At 46.9% G+C, this 20224-nt stretch overlaps 1 protein-coding gene across 1 annotated transcript; it reads left to right on the top strand.

Annotated features, from left to right (window-relative positions):
• Positions 1-1331: 1331 nt before the first annotated feature.
• col1a1a (collagen, type I, alpha 1a) lies at positions 1332-19978 on the top strand. Its single transcript, XM_069177641.1, has 49 exons — positions 1332-1563; positions 3571-3762; positions 4169-4191; positions 4500-4535; positions 5894-5986; positions 7823-7891; positions 8074-8118; positions 8652-8705; positions 8803-8856; positions 8947-9000; positions 9101-9154; positions 9244-9297; positions 9942-9986; positions 10079-10132; positions 10227-10271; positions 10445-10498; positions 11011-11109; positions 11275-11319; positions 11439-11537; positions 11777-11830; positions 11918-12025; positions 12634-12687; positions 12843-12941; positions 13021-13074; positions 13160-13258; positions 13336-13389; positions 13494-13547; positions 13625-13732; positions 13838-13882; positions 14430-14528; positions 14620-14727; positions 14862-15023; positions 15115-15168; positions 15261-15368; positions 15483-15536; positions 15744-15797; positions 15894-16055; positions 16218-16325; positions 16490-16597; positions 16691-16744; positions 17574-17681; positions 17784-17837; positions 17920-18027; positions 18120-18173; positions 18265-18372; positions 18487-18766; positions 18912-19102; positions 19207-19449; positions 19733-19978. The coding sequence occupies exons 1-49, from the start codon at positions 1482-1484 to the stop codon at positions 19877-19879; spliced, it is 4344 nt and encodes a 1447-aa protein (XP_069033742.1). The 5' UTR covers positions 1332-1481; the 3' UTR covers positions 19880-19978.
• The last annotated feature ends 246 nt before the right edge of the window (positions 19979-20224 follow it).

Here is a 20224-nt window from a genome sequence, read left to right as displayed (position 1 = left end):
AGATTCAGTTATGGGAACATTTCATCGGTGGAGTATTCTCTGTTAATGAGACGTGAGGAGACAACAACAACACAATCAAAACTGATCATTGTCGTTTTCTTGCAGATGTTCAAGTTTGATTAATCAAGTTTAGCCTGAAACAATCCTGTGATGCTCAGAGGAAGAGTCTTCTCACACTCTGATTTGCAGCAGATTTCTGGGAGTCATGGCGGTGAAGGTTGGTGGTCCATGGAGGCCGGTTAGCAGATCTTTAAAATAAACGATCCCCTAGTATGAGACGAGCTACCAACAATACCAAATCTTACAATTCCCATGATGCAGCTTGATAGTTGTTTCACCTCTGTGCTCCACAAACCAAGTTTATGACCGAGGCAGAAAGTAAAGCCGCATGTTAAACTAACAAAAACACTCAAAGACAGTGAAAACACAAAAGGTTCCAAATCTTTGTTCAAGAATGAAACATTTCTTATTCTTTAATTAGCTGACGCGAGTAAAGAAGATGGAGACATGTACCGTTGCATGAACACTGCACAAACACTTGGGCTCCTCTCAGTGAAACATGTTTTATTGATTCTATTGTATACCTGGAACTCAGTGGTTCTGAAGTTTGACGTGAACGGTGCAGATAAGGAGACGTCAGAGGCCTGATGTGACTCCTCCACCCTCCTCAGACCAGAAACAAAAACACAAGTTGAACCCACAAACTGATCGGAACACGTGTCAGCCTGCAGCCGTGTTCACGACACGTTCACACTGTGCACCGATGAAACCGTCTACACACTCAAAACTAAAACCACTGGGACTAACGTAGGAAGTGACAGAAACACAGCCGGACACCGTCTCCGGATCAGAACTGAAACCTTCAGAGTTCATTCAGAGAATAGAACCTAAAAACCTGCAGCTGAATCTAAGCAGGCTGAAATTCAACTGGAAACCAAAGTGAATCAGGAAGTCGACCACAAGCAGAAATAAAATGTGGATTAAATCTGAAGCTGCTGCAGGAGATCCTCCTCCAGCCCTCCGATGCTCCTTTGGATTGGGTTTCCTCCTTCTAACACCCCTCCGGCCCCCCACCTCACCCCATCCCCACCCCACCCTTCTTCTAAGGACTTATGGAAGTGCTTTTTTCTACTTCTGTCTTCTTTTCTTTTTTTTCTTTCTTTTTTTTTTGTGAAGGAGGCGTCCATTCTTGTCTTCCCTAAACGTGAGCAGGAGCAGCTGGGTAATGAGGGTACGTCCCCCCCCCGGCCGCTCCAGTCCCCAGCACCTCCCAGTTCTTCAGGCTCCCATATAAAAGCCCTGGTGGAAAGTGAGTGTCGGCAGTAGGGAGTTTTCTGCTGGGGTCAGGAGGACTGTGAACTGACGAGCGGACCCTGCCCCAAACACCCGTGTATGAGTGGAGTGTAGCAGAAAGAGAAAACATCCCCAACTTTTTTTTCTCTCTTGCCTCAAAGAGTCTACATGTCTAGTGGCATCTAGATATGTTCAGCTTTGTGGATTTGCGGCTGGCGCTGCTGCTCAGCGCAGCGGGGCTCCTGGTCAGAGCGCAGGGCGAGGACGACCGTAAGTCTCACCACTGTTTACTGGACATTCTCTACACTTCTTCTTTTTTTGTGGATTTCTCTCTACGTGGCTGGACGGCTGCTGAAATCTTAGACAGAGGAGAAGGAAGGAAAAGTTTGAACTAGAAATCAGACCTTTGATGGGTTCTGCTTCTTTGTTTCCACTTAGATGGACAGACAGATCTGTAGATAGATAGATAGATAGATAGATAGATAGATAGATAGATAGATAGATAGATAGATAGATAGATAGATAGATAGATAGATAGATAGATAGACAGTGTAAAGTATAGAAGGCCTCCTTCTCTCTGCGTGTGTTTTTATAAGCCCCTCTACCCCCCACCTCCCCACTGTGCATGCGGAGCAAGTTGCTGCAGGTTTTCCAGGCTCTCCTCCAGACGAGGGTTTTTGTAGCGGAAAACTTAAATGCAGAGATTTGAACCGAAGCTGGATCCTCCCCAGTTCCTCAGTTCGACACCCTGAAATTCTGCGCCGGCTCCCATCAACCTCACAAAAGATTGATTATGTATATATAAAGTGTGCAACTTTGGATGTGAGATGGCTTCCAGTAGGTGAAGCCTCTCACGGGCCCGATTGATGTGTCCCAGTAACTGGAAGCCTGAGGCCAAGTGTTGAGTTGGACAGGTGAGCCAGAGAGAGAGCGGTATGGAGGGGGGGAAGAGCAGCAGGCGTCATCTTGTCTGCAGGAAATATTTGACCTGAGAGAGATTCCTTTTTAAGACCTGAGAGAGTTCACAGAAGCTCGGGCGTGTTGGAGGGACGTCATCTGGCCCAGAAGAGTTGACCCAGAAAGTCATAGATCCTCCGACAGTGTTTAGACTCAGACGGTTTTCGTCCTGTGAGAAGACAAAGAAAAAGCAGCTCCGCTCTGGAAACAACAGCAAGGAGTTGAGACTCACTTTTTCCAGATGTTCCTCTGGTCTGGAAACGACTCAGCTGTTTGTCTCTCCGAACCAGATGTGCTTTCGCCCTCTGAACGGTCCCACAGCGCCGCCCAGAGGCTGCTAACTGTACCTGCGGACACATCTGGCTGCCACGTCCCCCACCGCCGCCCTCCCTCCCACCCCCTCCCCCTACTCTCCATCTTTCCACTCATTTTTTTGTTTCCTCTAATTGCAAACACATGCGGAGTGTTTCCACCAGCTGCTGCCAAGCCCGCAGTCTGCAGCACTGCAGCGTTTCCCCTCTGAGCTCAGCGCTCTGGAACGCTGTGAGACCGGAGGCCCTCTGACGAAGCCCCAGTTCAGGCTCAGGTTCACAGAGAAACACGCAGCAGCAGCGCTGATGCAGATCAGGACCGAAAATGGGACTTTGAGTGGCCATTAATGGGGGAGATCAAATCAGTCGGTGGTGTGATGCAGCACGTCGGTGCCCTCTCTGTCATCTTTGACCCTTTATGGTCCAATTGTTGGGCCCCGACTTCTCGGCCAGATTCGTATCAACATTAAACTACAGCAGATTTATTTGAGTTCCTGCTGAAATCTTTTGCTGATTTTTCACCATTATAAAAACAATTTTTTACAATTTCCACAAGCACTTTAAAGTGCACTTTATTCATGCTTAAAGCGGTGTACAGAACTCCAATGCAGGGCCTGCATACACCACGACTATTACAAAATCTACCAAACACTTGTATTAATAATATCAGATTTACAAAGTTTGTTTGTTTGTTTCTATGCAACAGGCTGTTGCACTCAAACTCGTTCAAACTAAACTAAAATGACTTTATAGCTTATATTGAGGTGATTGCAAACACAGTTTTTATCAAATGATTTACGGATAGATTATTATCATCTCTGTAATTTGTTTATGTTTTGTTTGCAGTTTGCAGTTTTCTACCCTCGTTTTAAAATTGCTGTTGATTCGCTCCCAAGTACACACTTAGATTTCTCCGTGTGTGTTCGTGTTTGAAGTGTTTGTGTGTCTCACCAGTCTCACCCCCTCCATCTCTGCCACCCCCCTCCTCTTCCCCCCTGCTCCCCCACAGGTACGGGCGGAAGCTGCACCTTGGACGGCCAGGTGTTCGCGGACAGGGATGTGTGGAAACCAGAGCCATGCCAGATCTGCGTGTGCGACAGCGGCACGGTGATGTGCGATGAAGTCATCTGCGAGGACACAACGGACTGCCCCAACCCCGTCATCCCCCACGACGAGTGCTGCCCCATCTGCCCCGACGACGGTAACAACTCCAGCTCTTCTTCTGTGGTTTTGTTCTTCTTTTATTTGATCACCTGGATTCAAACTGAATTTCTTAACTCTTATTTTCTTCGCTAAGCACAAATCATTCGCACTTCGCTCATTTCATTCACATCCGGCTGCACTCCATCATAACATTATTTACACTTCACACTCATTCTACTCCATCAACACATTAGAACAAACTCTGAACAAATTCTGCTGGATTCAGGATTTTTGTGGTTTCCTTTCGAGGGTTTAAAGCTCTGTTTTTTTAGCTGCACATGTATCTGATGTGTGTGTATGTGTGTGTGTGTGTGTGTGTGTGTGTGTGTGTGTGTGTGTGTGTGTGTGTTTGTGTTTTCTTTAATCCTCTAACTTCATGTGTTTTTCCCCTTCGCTCTGTGCAGGTTTCCAAGACCCTCAGGTTGCGGTAAATATGACTTTTTTCATGGATATTTGTGGATAGTTTGGATCAATCCATCATATATTATTATAGATCCATGATGATGGATGAGTGACAGATGATGATCAAGTGTAAAATGATAATCTTGAGGTGTTCGTTTTTGCTGCACAAGATTAGATATATTGAGTTAGAAGATAGTTCTCGATGAAGAATCACTTTAATTATGAGATTAGATATTTGGTTGATTATATGAGTCATATGGTTAAATATCAAATCACATGGTTTCATTTAATCATTTTAATGAGACACTACGCTTTTCCTTCTTTCACCCACAGGGACCCAAGGGAGAGACTGGACCCAAGGGAGACAGGGTAGGTCCACTGTCTTCCTGCCTTCGTTCTCTTGTGGGGAAAGTTTTGATGTGGTGGTGCGTTCGAGGTCCGGCCCTCTGCGTGTTTATGTCGGAGCTGAAGCAGTTGTAGTGACAGAGCTACAGAACGTGTCCACGTGTGTTGTTGTGAAGTGCAAATAGGACTCAGATCCTCCTGTCGGAGGTCTGAAGAGGGTTTCTGGGATACGATGAGATCCAGTGGAGCTGCTCACTGTATGTGTGTGTGTGCGTGTGGGAGTTAGCTTCTGTTGTTGTGTGCAGCACTTTGGTCGACTTGTGTTGTGTATAGAGAAACTATATAAATAAAACTGACTTAGCATGTCAGACGCAGCATAATTTCTACCAATAGATTTTGTCTGAAAACATTTTTCCTAATAAATGTGACGAGGTAAAAGTTTCAGGAAGTAGAAGTATACATGCAGAGTTGGCGTGTTTTGGTTCAGGACCACTTGTGCTTTCCTGCTTCTGCTTCTGAATGAAGTCAGTTTATCTTGTTGCTAGATGTCATTATTACACCAAAGATGATCAGTTACTCAGAACATGGTGAAGTCAGGTTCAAACCTGCAGACTTCTCAAAAGAAGAACCACACTCCTCAGATTTTGGGTAAATATTAGCACATAAACTGTTCTTAAGCAGTTTAAGCTTTGAAACTTGTTTTTTTGTCTCAAACAGATAATAAACTGATGATGATGAAAGTTGTTGATATTCTCAAAAAGTTCAAATAGGCTCCAAGTAGACTTTAGTTTGCTTCAGTAGGGTTTGGAGTTTCTTTTGCATCTGTGATGCCACTTCAGTCTAAACTGGTGCATTCTTGGATGAAATCATGTTTGTTACCTGGATGATTTAATTGGACTGGATTGGGTTGAAATCACTGCAGAAACATGTGTGGTCAGATCAGCAGGTAAATCTGAGACTCTAAAAGTTTTCACTAGTAATTATTAGAATGTATTCTTGGTATTATTCATAATGTAGAACTTATTATTTTGTGGTACTGATATTGTAAATCCCTACATGACCTATTAGTTTCCCAGGCAAGTAACTGCTCTTACCTACTTCCTGTATCCTGATGTCACATGACCAGTCCAATCCTGGTTGGTCACGTGGTCACTCTCACCGGGGAGTAGTTTAATTCTTCCCTCATCACTGAGCCTGTAAAGACACAAACACGAAATTGAGCATCGAACTCACAGATCAGCTCTAATGATGTCACAGGACTACAGGAAGTGAACAAATCGACCCGTAGATGCTGCTTGCTGTCACAGACACGTTCGCGTTGATGCCCTGAATCCCAGTGAGCTTCTCCTTCTGACTCTGACCTCATCTCCCTCCATCTGCAGGGTCTTCCTGGTCCCGCTGGTAACGATGGTATCCCCGGCCAGCCCGGAGTCCCTGGACCTCCCGGCCCCCCTGGACCCCCTGGCCTCGGTGGAGTAAGTTGGAGATTTTTTTCTGTATATGACTAGTTTAGGTCCAAATAGAGCAGTTATAACTCAACCATGAGGCTCGTTTAAGGGACAGACGTGTCCTTCAGCTCACTAAGATCAGTAAACACAACTTCTTCTGTGGGGCTCAGACTGTAGAAACCAGTCCGGCTCAGGATCCGTTGTGTTTGTTGTTATTTGTGAGAATGTATTTTTCATATTCTGTTGAAGGACATTAAAATGCACCATTATGGACCAGAACCAGAACATGTTTAACATGTCGAACAGCTTCAGGGATGGAAAGTAAAGCTCAATCACAAAAAAAATAGTTTTGGCTCATAATGACTGATGACCCGGTGTTTTGCCTTGAGTCTGGGGTCAGAGGTCAGGAGGTCATTAGTGCAGATGCTTTTGGATGTTTGATCCATTAGTTGATGAGTTCAGATAGTTTTATTTCTGTTCATCTTGTATGCTAAGCTAACATTCCCCATCTGATTCTGCTGGCTGTGACTCAACTCATCATTGACTTCCATTCATTTAACAAACCCACTGACCCTCTGTCTCATTTGATTTCTGGCCTAACATCTCCAAGCTAGTTGTTCATTCTTCATTGACCCAAATGCTAAGCTAAGCAGCTGTTCCAACCCTGTCTAGTTGACCCACATGCTAATATAGCACACATAGCATATCATATAAGAACCGCATGCTGTAATTTGATTTACTATTGACTTCCATTCTAATGTAACATAATACTTTTCTGCTAACATACATTCTAGTTCAAGATACTGAGCTAGCAACCCATGCTAATATGCAAATATTTCTATATTTCTATTTATTATTACATTGGTTCACAAGTTTAGGGTGGAAGTCAACGGTAAACTGAATCATGGAATGCTAAATCTAAGCTATTTGCATATTAGCTAAGGCTAATGAGCTGAGGCTAATATGCAAATATTTCTATTTAGAATTCATCATCCCAGTTTACAACCTCAGTACAAATAGCTTAGATTTAGCATGCTATGATTCAGTTTCCGTTGACTTCCACCCTAAACTTGTAATAATAAATAGGACAACCAGCTAGCATTCCCTGTTTGATTTACCATTCACATGTAGAACTTTACCATTGAATTACAATATGCTCTATTTCAACACCTCCCCACTAATGTCAGTATAATTGAGCATGCTATGATTCCGTCCATTAACCTCCATTAACATGTCAGCAGTAAGTCTACTGTAAAAAGGCCGACTGTGATTTAGCATGAACTCAGAACAACGTATCAGTGACAGACTTTAACCTCCTTCAGCTCGCTTCAGACCACATGTCCTCCACACACTGCAGTTTGTACAGTATGTCTGTGTGGTGACCCCATTAACAGTATGAGCCTGATGAGGTCAAAGGTCAGTGGTGAATGCAAAAATGTCTACTGGGATTTTTATGAAGTTGAATACTGCATCACCTCCACAACTAATGAAACAGGGTTTTTAACATTAGCAAATAATGTGGAGAACAATATGACACAGAAGAGACCTTATTAGAAAACTACCAAAACTACACAAAATACTGATCCAATGTCTTTTTTTTTTTATGCTGCTGTAATTTTAGGAATTTGACTGAGATTTAATTGAGACCAATTTGGCTAGTATTATGTTCAAATGGAAGAAGGACACTAACAGAAAGGGACTTTATATTGTTATGAAAAAATGTTTGAAAATTAATTATTTCAAAAATAGTCAACATAGAAAAGGCATTTTATTTGTGACATTTTCATTGTATATGTCACATGACTGAAACATTACAATATTTATATTTCAGTATTTTAACATTTCTCTGTTTGTTTTTTCCAGAACTTCTCCCCTCAGATGTCCGGTGGCTACGATGAGAAATCTCCTGCCATGCCTGTGATTGGACCCATGGTAGGACACACACACATCCATACACAACCTCACACATCCACACACAACCTCATACAATCTCATTCAACCTCATACATCCATACACAGCCTCATACAACCTCATGCGTTCATACACAATCTCATTTACTTCCCTCTCACTCGTGGTGATGCAGCATCTGATCTTGCCTCTGTTTGATTGACAGGGCCCAATGGGACCCCGTGGATCCCCTGGACCTGCTGGTTCTAGCGTGAGTATCATCACTTCCTTGCTTTCTCAGAAAGAACGCATGTCATGCAAATTCAGTGGAAAGACGCAATTACACAGAAATTTGCTGATTTGAAATCTGTGGACATCCTGAGGCTTTATGAATCTGTTTCATGAATGTAAAGCAGTTAGAAGAAAAATAGAAAGACATGAGAGAGAAATAACAGACGGAACCTGAGCTGGACGCAAGTCAGACTTCCACAAATAAAGCTCGGGGAAAACCTCCTTCACATTCGGACTGAACAAACCTTTGAGCTCCACCTGCAGTTCACACAGCTCAGCAATCAAAGCGTGTTTCAGCCTCGCTTCAACCGACATGCGTCTCACTGAAACACGAAGCAGACTGCACCAGGAAGTATCTGAACCTGATGGTGGAACAACACTGACTGATCTCCTGAGTGAAGAGGCTTTTATAGTGTTTCCATAAGTGAAGAACAGGAAGAAGTTGCCTCTGATAGTGAGTAGTGTCATCATGTTCGTAGCGGTGATGGTGGTTCTGTGTGTCCTCTCTTACAGGGACCTCAGGGATTCACTGGACCCCCTGGTGAGCCTGGTGAGGCCGGATCTTCTGTGAGTATGAACGACGCACACACACACACACACACACACCTGCATTGGACCTTCTCACGTGTCACCATCCTCACCTGATGCGTGTCTCTCTCTTCAGGGTCCCATGGGTCCCCGCGGCGCCGCCGGCCCCCCTGGAAAGAACGGAGAGGATGTAAGTGTCTAAAATGATGTCTGATAATATCCAGCATTTATATCTCAGGTAAGATTAAACAATGACTTCGTCCATCTCTCTCACTCTCAGGGTGAGTCTGGCAAACCTGGACGCGGAGGTGAGCGCGGACCTTCCGGCCCACAGGTAAGTCGCCGCGGAAACGTCTCAGTAGCGTCACGTAAACAAACCCCAAAAACAGAGCTGAGATGATAAACTGTGTCCACCTCTTGTTTGTTCCTCTCAGGGAGCTCGTGGTTTCCCTGGAACCCCCGGTCTGCCCGGCATCAAGGGACACAGAGTGAGTCACAACTGATGTTTCATTGATCATCCGCCGTGTAGCATCTCCTGACCGGGACCTCATCAGTGTTTGTGTGCTTCTGTCTTTAGGGATTCAGTGGTCTGGATGGTGCTAAGGGAGACTCTGGACCTGCCGGACCCAAGGTGAATGTCGCTCTTTCTTATTCCTCCATGTAGATAAAAGTTTATTTAGAACACCCACCAGTGGGTTTTTAAAGTAGTTGAGGAGTAGCTATAATAGTAGCAGCCCAGTAGTTTTAGAAGAGGTAGTTGTGATAGTAGTTAAAGTACTAGTCATAGTATGTTAGTTAAATACAGCTGAGGGGACTCATGGGAAACAGATTAAAGAACAATGATTCAAATCGGAGCTGCAGAAGTTGAAGTTTACTTCCTCAAATTAGCAAATCTGCTTCCTACATGTCCTACAATACAAGCAAGAGCATATTTTCTTTCTGTCCCACTGTGGCAGGTGAAGGCCCTCATGTTTCTAACTCCATGCCTTCAGATTCAATGTGCAGTCTTCAAGTTTCTACTTTATACTTTCCAGCTTTAAACTGACTTTAATGTGTGAACAGGGTGGACTGGCCCTTTAAACTGTGTCAGTGTTAGTTGTGGTCCCACTCGAAGTAGTGTGAGCCATGTGAAGCCCAGGAGGTCATACTAGCAGCCACATTAGCTACATACGAGTTAATGGCAGCCATGTTGGCTGGTTTGATTCATGTTGACCAGTGATTGTGTAGTTTGAAGTGGTTTTCCTCACCGGCCTGTGTGTGTCTGTGTGTGTTCAGGGAGAGGCTGGATCCGCCGGTGAGAACGGAACCCCCGGTGCTATGGTGAGTAAAACAAGCGCCCCATCTCTACTGCCATCATGACCTTTGACCTACATTTGAAGACCTTTGACTGACTGTGTCTGTATGTCTCTCAGGGACCTCGTGGTCTTCCCGGTGAGAGAGGCCGCACTGGTGCTAACGGAGCTGCTGTGAGTCCACACACACACACACACACACATAACTAATCAATCAGCTGTCAATCAGCAGACCAATCAATGAATGCTGTTTGTTTGTGTGCTGCAGGGAGCTCGTGGTAACGATGGTGCTGCTGGCGCTGCCGGACCTCCTGTAAGTCTGTCGCTCTCTAAAGCTTCCGTTCGTCTCACAATCACAGTTTTACCGATGTGATGTCATTTTTGAACGAGAAGAAACCATAAAAGCTGAGATCTCGCTCTGTTGATCAATGTCAGCTGAGCGGATGTTTGACGTTTGTCTAAATGTCTTGTGTTTTTTATTCTCAGGGTCCCACCGGCCCCGCTGGACCTCCTGGATTCCCCGGAGGCCCCGGATCCAAGGTACAACTATGATCTCATCAACAACCTTCAGCATCCTCCATTATTCAATCTTGTTGTAATCAGTCCAAAATAGCCCCCCACTGAGCCGACTTTAGTGAATTCCTCTGAATGTGTGTACAGGATGTTGACCTTTACTTTGACCCTTTATAAGATTGGGGTCACACGAGGTCATCCGAGGTCAAATTCTACATAATCAAAGATGCTTAAATGGGCAATAAATGTGACAGTATGAGAATATGAAATCCTTGTAAAGATCCATATAGTTATATATTTATATTACTATGAATGCTACAATTGAGTTCTGAATGAGGTTTTTCTTCAGGAAACTCAAAGAATTATGAAATCTGGAAAAGTTTCTTTTAAACCCCACCAGCCTCTCGGTTCTCCCATATTCATATTTTATTTACACAACCTTCTCTTTTACTGTTATAATGTTCATGACTCCAAGTCTTCCATCATGATGGGTCGCAGCTTGGTTCTCCTTCTGAGTCCTGCTCTGTGTCTCTGCTCAGGGTGAGGGCGGACCTCAGGGTGCTCGTGGAGGCGAGGGCCCTGCTGGAGCCCGTGGTGAGCCTGGAAACCCCGGACCTGCTGGTGCTGCCGGACCCTCTGTGAGTATAATCCTCTTAGAGGGACTGTTAATCACATACATGAGAATAAAAAGGGGCCACAGTAGAAGAAGTGTCATTAATGATGCTTGTTTATGATGACATCATAACACTTTAAATGATTAAAGGCCTCTGGATGTTCATGAACTCTCTTGTTTCTCCTCTCAGGGAAACCCCGGATCTGACGGAGCCGCCGGCGCTAAGGGATCCCCTGTGAGTATCTTTTAATTAAAGCAGACACCGCTCTTAATTTGTTGTTACCATAGTAACCACTGCCAGTATAGCCCAGCACAGTGTGACTGTGTTTTTTTGTTGTGTGCTGCCCCCTGCAGGGTGCTGCTGGAGTTGCTGGAGCTCCCGGTTTCCCCGGACCTCGTGGACCCTCAGGACCTCAGGGTGCTGGTGGTGCCCCCGGATCCAAGGGTAACACTGTGAGTAGAGCTCCTTAAGTCATAATAATAATAATAATAATAATAATAATAATAATAATAATAATAATAATATGTTTGTCGCTGATTAAAGATCACACTTGTGAAAGAAAAGGAAAACTGCTGACTGGTTCTGGAAATCATTTTGTGTTCTTTAATATCTCCCTTTTTTAAATCATCCCTTCTTATTGGTCAACTGGTTCCTTAATGTTTTTTTTTTTTTATCTCCTTGTTTCTCTCAGGGTGAAGCTGGTGCCCCAGGAGCCAAGGGAGAGGCCGGTGCAAAGGGAGAGGCTGTAAGTTCACCACAGAATATAACTCTCTGAATGTGAATGTGCACGGTCGGTCTCTGATGCCCAGCGTGTGCTTCCTCTCTTCTCTAGGGTGCTGCAGGAGTTCAGGGACCCCCAGGACCCTCCGGTGAGGAGGGCAAGAGAGGAGCCAGAGGAGAGCCCGGTACTGGAGGAGCCCGTGGAGCCCCCGGAGAGCGTGTAAGTATCGTGGTTCTTACTGTATACAGGGATAATCTGCAAGATTCAGTTTAAACACAAAAAGCTCCATGTAGGGGAGTTTTTCAGATTACTGTAGAGCAGCTACATATTTTGCACGATTACTGCTACACGATTTTAAAATGAAAGAAGACTGGTTGATGTAATTAAATATTAATTATGCGTACTTTAAGCCCTAATATGATCTAAATGGTTGAGTTCTATAAACATTCAGGAAATTAACTACACAGACCAAAACCATGTTGTTAACATGTTTTAACATGAAGGTCTGTGGAGACAGCCTCCAGTGGCCACTTCAGGAACTGCAGGTTTTTTCTGCACTTCTGTGTAGGCTCCATTTGTTGTTGCTTTAAAGGCACCTTTCACCTTTCTGTCTCATCAGTAGCATGAAAACAAACTCTCTAGTGCTCCCACAGGCCAGAACGAGTAACAAGTCACCTCTTTACATGACATATTGTGTGTGATGGATAGAAAACAGTTGAATGGAGGACATGTTTCACGGTTGAGGGTTTGGGTCGTTCCTGTTTCAGTAATATGTTTCAGACTTTTTCTCGTGGTGCTCAGCAGGATGTGTCTGCTTGTCTCTGCAGGGTGCTCCTGGTGGTCGTGGATTCCCTGGTTCTGATGGTTCCGCTGGACCCAAAGTAAGTAAAACACACACACACACACACACACACACATACACACACACACACACACCTGATGTGTCCCTCCGTTCCATCTACAGACATCCATCTCCAGACTTCAGTCCAACTAACCTTTACCTCCCCTCCTCCCCTCCTCCTCCTGCCCATCACAGGGTGCCACAGGTGAGCGCGGTTCCCCAGGTGTTGTTGGAGCTAAGGGTTCTACCGGTGAGCCTGGCCGCACTGGTGAGTCTGGTCTGCCCGGAGCTAAGGTGAGACACCTAACTGTCCCTTTAAATGATTGTCAGAAGCATCATGCCCTCCTCTGACCTCTGACCTTTTGCTCTGTAGGGTATGACTGGCAGCCCAGGTAGCCCCGGACCTGATGGCAAGTTGGGAGCTACTGTAAGTTGAAATCCACGCTGGTTGAACTCGTCACAAGGATCACGTTCTTCTGTCTGAATGTAAACCGATGAATTCTCCTCCACAGGGAGCCCCCGGACAAGATGGCCGCCCCGGACCTCCCGGCTCCGTCGGAGCCAGAGGCCAGCCTGGAGTGATGGGATTCCCCGGACCCAAGGGAGCTGCTGTGAGTCCAGTTCCAGCTGCTGCACGGTATTCTCTAATGATGCTTCATGAGATGAACATGTGTTCTCCCATCTACAGGGTGAGGGAGGGAAGCCCGGAGAGAGAGGAGTCATGGGACCTACCGGACCCGCTGTGAGTCATCTGCACTTCCTCCTCCAGCTCACTCTCTGTCATCTTCTGGTTACATGTGGAAGCCTGAAGCTGTCTGTCTAACTGCCTGCCTTCTTTCTACCCAGGGTGCCCCAGGAAAGGACGGAGACCTCGGAGCTCAGGGTCCCTCCGGACCTGCTGTAAGTACACCTGATGCTGCAGGTACGTCCTCCCTCCCGGTCACTACTGTTCGCTCTGACACTCTACTCCTCCTCAGGGTCCCGCTGGCGAGAGAGGAGAGCAGGGAGCCGCTGGTTCTCCTGGATTCCAGGGTCTTCCAGGACCCCAGGGTGCCATCGGTGAGAGCGGAAAGCCCGGAGAGCAGGTACTGACTGAGATCCGACCGGGCCGACGCACTCGCATCAAACTGGTGCTTTTTAACCCGTTAAAGTGCTTTTCCTGTAACTTCTATCTGTGTGTGTGTGTGTAGGGTCTGACCGGAGAGGCTGGAGCCTCAGGACCTGCTGGATCCAGAGTAAGTTGCCCATCATCATCATTCTTTTATTATCTGCCCCAGGCAGCATCAGTTAAAGAGTTGTATTTCAGTTTATAATGATTCCACTTTACCAATCAGTTTAAAAGATCTGACACTGTTGCTATAACAAATATATTTTATATATATATATATATATATATATATATATATATATATATATATATATATATAATAATAATACATAATAACTATATATAAACTGTTTCAGTAATGTTTGGAGTGAAACGGTCTAAAACATTATTGGTTTCACATGTTGGCTACTCTGACAAAAAGCTGGAAAACAGCTGTTAGCCTGCTAGCTGGCCATGGTAACAGGCCACCGAGATTAAAAACAGGCTCATGCTAACAGGAGGTTGCAGACTGTAAAGACAAAGTGAGTTGGACCTCCAGTATCAGAACATGTCTGTTTGGACTCTAATCAGCACCTCCCTTCAGGGAACATCATTCAACTATAGAGATTTAGTTCACACACCTGACTCTCTGCCCCCCTCCCTCCACCTCACCCCTTCACCCCCTCCCCCCTCAGGGTGACAGAGGGTTCCCTGGTGAGCGTGGTGCCCCCGGAGCTATGGGACCCGCTGGTGCCCGTGGATCCCCTGGATCTTCTGGAAACGATGGTGCTAAGGTAAACCCCGGCTCTCCTTCATTTTCTGGGTGACTTAATAAAAAATAAATAAATAAAATTATGGTTTTAACTCCTTTTCTTTTCGTCGTAGGGAGACGCCGGAGCTCCTGGTACTCCTGGAGCTCAGGGTCCTCCTGGACTGCAGGGGATGCCCGGTGAGCGCGGTTCCGCTGGACTTCCAGGACTGAGGGGAGACAGAGTGAGTGGCCAGTATTCCCAGTAGACATCACCATCATCCATAGATGATCCATAGGTTATTGATGAGCTGCAGTGCCACCTGCAGGATGGCCTCAGTATAAGAGGAGGTTTAACCAACACCTCTCCTCCATCCAGGGTGACCAAGGTGGTAAGGGTGGTGATGGAGCCCCTGGTAAGGATGGAGCTCGTGGTCTGACTGGACCAATTGGACTTCCCGGACCTGCTGGAGCCACCGGAGACAAGGGAGAGCCTGGTGCTGCTGGACCTCTCGGACCTGCTGGAGCCCGTGGAGCCCCTGTGAGAAAATGAACCTTTTAATCTAAAGTCGTCCAGCTGATTAACCCTCGAATCTTCAGATCCTGGACTGACTTTTGTTCCTCCTCTGCAGGGCGAGCGTGGAGAGTCCGGACCCCCCGGACCTGCTGGGTTCGCTGGACCTCCTGTGAGTCATTTCGTCCCATTCTCTTACTGCTCGCCTTTAATCTGCTTGAAGCTTCGACACAGAACTTACTCAGTGATTATCTTCCACATCAGGGTGGTGATGGACAGCCTGGTGCTAAGGGAGAGTCTGGAGATAATGGTGCAAAGGGAGATTCTGGTATGCCTGGCCCTGCTGGACCTACTGGTGCCCCCGGACCTCAGGTCTGTGAACTCATATATATTCACATCCCATTATAGTACAGAAAAGATTTAGAGTGAGCATGAGAAATATTAATGTCTCTTTATGTTGGCTGACCCCATGTTGTGTCCTTTTAGGGTCCCAATGGAAACAACGGGCCGAAGGGAGCCCGCGGACCCGCCGGACCTCCTGTAAGTCCACTCTGTCACCCCTGCTTGACTTTAACTTTAAGTTTAGCACCACAAGCAGCAGTGTAGAGGTCAAAGGTCACATTGGTAGTGTTGGCAAGAACTGAGCGGAGAAATGTGAAAAGTTTAGAGACAGTCCACCGTAAAAAAATGATAATATATCATGTTATTAAAAAAGTTCACTGTTTCTTAATGAATCTGTCTCTTCAGGGTGCTACTGGCTTCCCCGGTGCTGCTGGCAGAGTTGGACCTCCCGGCCCCGCTGTAAGTCTTTTTCCAATGTCATCATCCTGAGGCAAAATTCCAAGTCTACCCTTTATTCCAGCGCTATTATAATTCACTCCTTTTACCACCGAACAGGGCAACTCTGGACCACCCGGACCTTCTGGAGCCACTGGCAAAGAGGGACCCAAAGGAAACCGTGGTGAGACCGGACCTGCTGGTCGCCCCGGTGAGATCGGTGCTGCTGGACCCCCAGGAGCAGCTGGAGAGAAGGGTAGCCCTGGCGGCGATGGTCCTTCCGTAAGTTATCTCAACCGTGAAGTCTTCAGAACTGCTGAGACGTGATCTGAACTAAACAAAATAAAGTGTTCACCTCTTCACTGACAGTAAAGGAACCTGTTGACTGTCGGTTTCTGCACCTCCATGTCTGAGCACAGTGCTTCTCTCTGTCGCCCCCTGCAGGGTAGCGCTGGTCTGCCTGGACCTTCTGGTATTGCTGGACAGCGTGGTATTGTTGGTCTGCCCGGTAGGGCAGGCGAGAGAGGTTTCCCCGGCCTGCCCGGACCTGCTGTGAGTTCCTCTTGTTACCTCTAGAAACTCAAATTTAACAAAACATGATCCCAAATCCAGAAACATGACATGTACAAACTTGTAGAGGATGTACTGATAGAAACTGACATCACCAGGAAACATCTTTGATTGAGTTTTTAAACTGGACTGACTGTCACCCACAGGGAGAGCTTGGAAAGCATGGACCTTCTGGCCCCAGTGGTGAGCGCGGACCTCCTGGACCCATGGGACCCCCTGGTCTGGCTGGTGCCCCTGGTGAGACTGGACGTGAGGTATGAACATCCCAACACAACCATCCTCTGTGTGTGTTATGTAGCCGGCAGGTGTTTCCTCATCGGTCAACCTGCCATGTGTTCGTGTTTCAGGGAGCCGCCGGAAACGAGGGATCAGCTGGTCGCGATGGAGCCCCCGGACCCAAGGTGAGTCCATCGGTCACCCACCAACACTAGACAGCCAGCTCACTTCCAGTTCAGGTGAACAGTTTGCTAGGTAGATGTGTGGTCACGCGACCTTTGAACTTTGTCTTTAGCTCCAGCCTTTAGAAGAGTAACCTTGGTTTTCCCAACCAATATCTAAATGATCAGCTTCAAAGATCATGTAGCCAGAGGGGGAAAGTAACCAGGTACATTTACTACAGTACAGTTTGAGGTACTTGAGATATTGTAGTTTTTCCCATTTCCTCTCCCAGTAATCATGTGACTCAGATGTAACTGCTGTCTCTGGATATATTAAACTGGATAAAAAGCAGCTCCAACAGCAACAGGCTGCTGACACACTGATGCTTCGCTATTAATAATCCAATGATGTCATTTACAATCAGATATCAGTCAGAGGGACCAAACCAGTACCGTACCATAATAGTCAGTTTTACATTGCTATACTGGTACTTTTACATAATTAAAGTATTTGAGTAGTACTCCCACCCTGCATTCAGCAGACAACATGCTAACACATGGCACACTGATGCTTCGTTGGGTATCGAAACTAAAGACAGTTTCTGTCACACAACATCAGAACTGTCACACAACATCAGAACTGTAAAATGTGGTTCATGTGGTTGGAAACGCCATCATCGGCTTCCAATATGGCCACCAGAGGAAGAAGGAACTCCACCTGCAAGTGCTGCTTTTATACGTGATGACTGGAGAGCAGATGTTCTGTTTTAGCATGTTCACCTGCACTATAACGGGCTGTGAACATAAATCTGGACTGGCTGAGGAGGAAACTGATTTTGTGTTTGCATCTTAGGGAGACCGCGGAGAGGGTGGCCCCGCTGGAGCCTCTGGTGCCCCCGGACCTCCTGGTGCCCCTGGACCCGTCGGACCCGCTGGAAAGTCTGGTGACCGTGGAGAGTCTGTGAGTGACATCGTCTTGGTCTTCTCGTGACAATATCCATTAATTTACTGTTTAAACCATGTTTTACTGCAACCTGCATTAAAACCCATGTTTTTGCTCCAGGGACCTGCTGGCTCCGCTGGCTCTGCTGGCCCTGCTGGACCTCGTGGCCCTAATGTAAGTAACTCCATCTAGAGCTTTGATCAGTATGCAGTGGAAGGTAAAACAAAAGTCTTCATACCCTTCTTCCTCCTCACAGGGAGCTAATGGACTCCGTGGAGACAAGGGAGAGACCGGAGAGGCCGGAGAGAGAGGCATGAAGGGACACAGAGGATTCACCGGCATGCAGGGACCTCCTGGACCCTCCGTACGTCACTGTGGACACACTGCACCCAAACAACACACTTGCATAGTCACACACTCAACCTCTGACTCCTGTTTCTGTCTGTGAACCCATAGGGAGCCTCCGGAGAGCAGGGACCTGCTGGTTCTGCTGGACCCGCTGGACCCAGAGTGAGTTAACACCACTAGTCTCTAACTGTTTAGAGCAGGTGTGTATTTTTATATTTGCTGACTTTGACATTTTCCTCTGTGCTATTCGTAGGGCCCTGCTGGATCTGCTGGCTCCGCTGGTAAGGACGGTATGACCGGTCTGCCTGGACCTACTGGACCTCCTGGACCTCGTGGACGTTCTGGCGAGATGGGACCTGCTGTAAGTTGGAATCACTGTCCAACTATCCCTCCATTCATCCGTCAACTTACTGTGTGTCTCCCACCTGAGGGGAACATTGACTTGTGATGAACTCACCAACCTCTTCTCTATCAGGGTCCTCCTGGACCTCCTGGACCTCCCGGAGCACCCGGTGCCCCCGGCGGTGGATTCGACCTCGGCTTCATCGCCCAGCCCCAGGAGAAGGCCCCCGATCCCTACCGCATGTTCCGCGCTGATGACGCTAATGTTCTCCGTGACCGCGACCTGGAGGTGGACAGCACCCTGAAGAGCCTGAGCCAGCAGATCGAGCAGATCCGCAGCCCCGACGGAACCCGCAAGAACCCTGCCAGAACCTGCCGGGACCTGAAGATGTGCCACCCCGACTGGAAGAGCGGTGAGTCTCTGCACCTCAGCGGTAGAACGACTGAGGGTAGAAGGGCAGTGCTACTGTTTCCAGGGCAACCTTCCCTCTGAAGGCCTTGTGGGGCAATCATTCTGGAGTTTGGACTTGTCTGATCTTTGTCTGTCTTGTTCTCCAGGCGAGTACTGGATCGACCCCGACCAGGGCTGCACTCAGGATGCCATCAAGGTCTACTGCAACATGGAGACCGGAGAGACCTGCGTATCTCCAGCTCAGAACGAGGTCGCCAAGAAGAACTGGTACGTCAGCAAGAACATCAAGGAGAAGAAGCATGTCTGGTTCGGAGAGGCCATGAACGACGGCTTCCAGGTAAGACAAACCTTTTCTCTCCATCTCACCTCTCCACTTCTTATTCCCTCTGCGCCCTTTGAGTACCAGTCGGTAATTCCTCTTCCGTCCTCTTTCCTGCACAGTTCGAGTACGGCAGCGAGGGCTCTCAGCCTGAGGATGTCAACATCCAGATGACCTTCCTGCGTCTCATGTCCACCGAGGCATCCCAGAACCTCACCTACCACTGCAAGAACAGCGTCGCCTACATGGACGCCGCCGCCGGCAACCTCAAGAAGGCCCTGCTCCTCCAGGGCTCCAACGAGATCGAGATCAGAGCCGAGGGCAACAGCCGCTTCACCTACAGTGTCCTGGAGGACGGATGCACGGTGAGGAGACATTTGTTGATACTCTCATCCCCGCTGACGGCTGAATGCGCTTCACATGAAAGTGACCAGAGATAAGAAGGTCACGGTGCAGCATGTATATACTCCTCCTGATGATATACTGTCATCAGTTTGAGCAAAGACGCAGAGGAGTCCATCACACATCGACCGTGCATGATAGTAGAAGTCTTGTAGTTCCTGTATTTGAAACAAGAGTTCAGGCAAAGTTAGAGAACTTTTAAGTGAATGGTGACCTTAAACCTACTTTCTTCTTCTGTCCCTGTAGTCACACACCGGTGCATGGGGCAAGACAGTCATCGACTACAAGACATCGAAAACATCTCGCCTGCCCATCATTGACATCGCTCCTATGGACGTTGGTGCTCCAGACCAAGAGTTCGGCCTTGAAGTTGGACCTGTCTGTTTCTTGTAAAAAGAGAAATCTGGACTTGAAATTGTTGTTGTGTGTGTGTGTGTGTTTTATTTTTTCTAGCAGCCATCTCTCTCTAAAATCAACCAAAACGTTCTCATTCTCCTGAAAAATACGACCCCTCCTTCTCGATTTCTACAAGTTTCCTTTTGGCCGTTGTTCTGATGGTCCACTTTGCCGAAAACCTGCACTTCAACAAGAACAAGATGGCGGCAGTGCGGCGGCGTCCGTACTGCCGTGTTTGGGACCACTACTTTTTTTTTTTGTTTCTGACTCTTTTTTTTGTTTTTTTGGTCGTTTTTTTGCCATCACCAACACCAAGGATCCTGTAGAGAAGACATTTTGTTT

The sequence above is a fragment of the Embiotoca jacksoni genome, unplaced genomic scaffold, assembly GCF_022577435.1.
Source record: "Embiotoca jacksoni isolate LCO1_2020_lvr unplaced genomic scaffold, fEmbJac1.0.p SCAF_76, whole genome shotgun sequence".
Taxonomy (NCBI): domain Eukaryota; kingdom Metazoa; phylum Chordata; class Actinopteri; family Embiotocidae; genus Embiotoca; species Embiotoca jacksoni.
The sequence above is the reverse complement of the archived record's forward strand: the minus strand, read 5'-3'. Positions and strand labels throughout refer to the sequence as shown.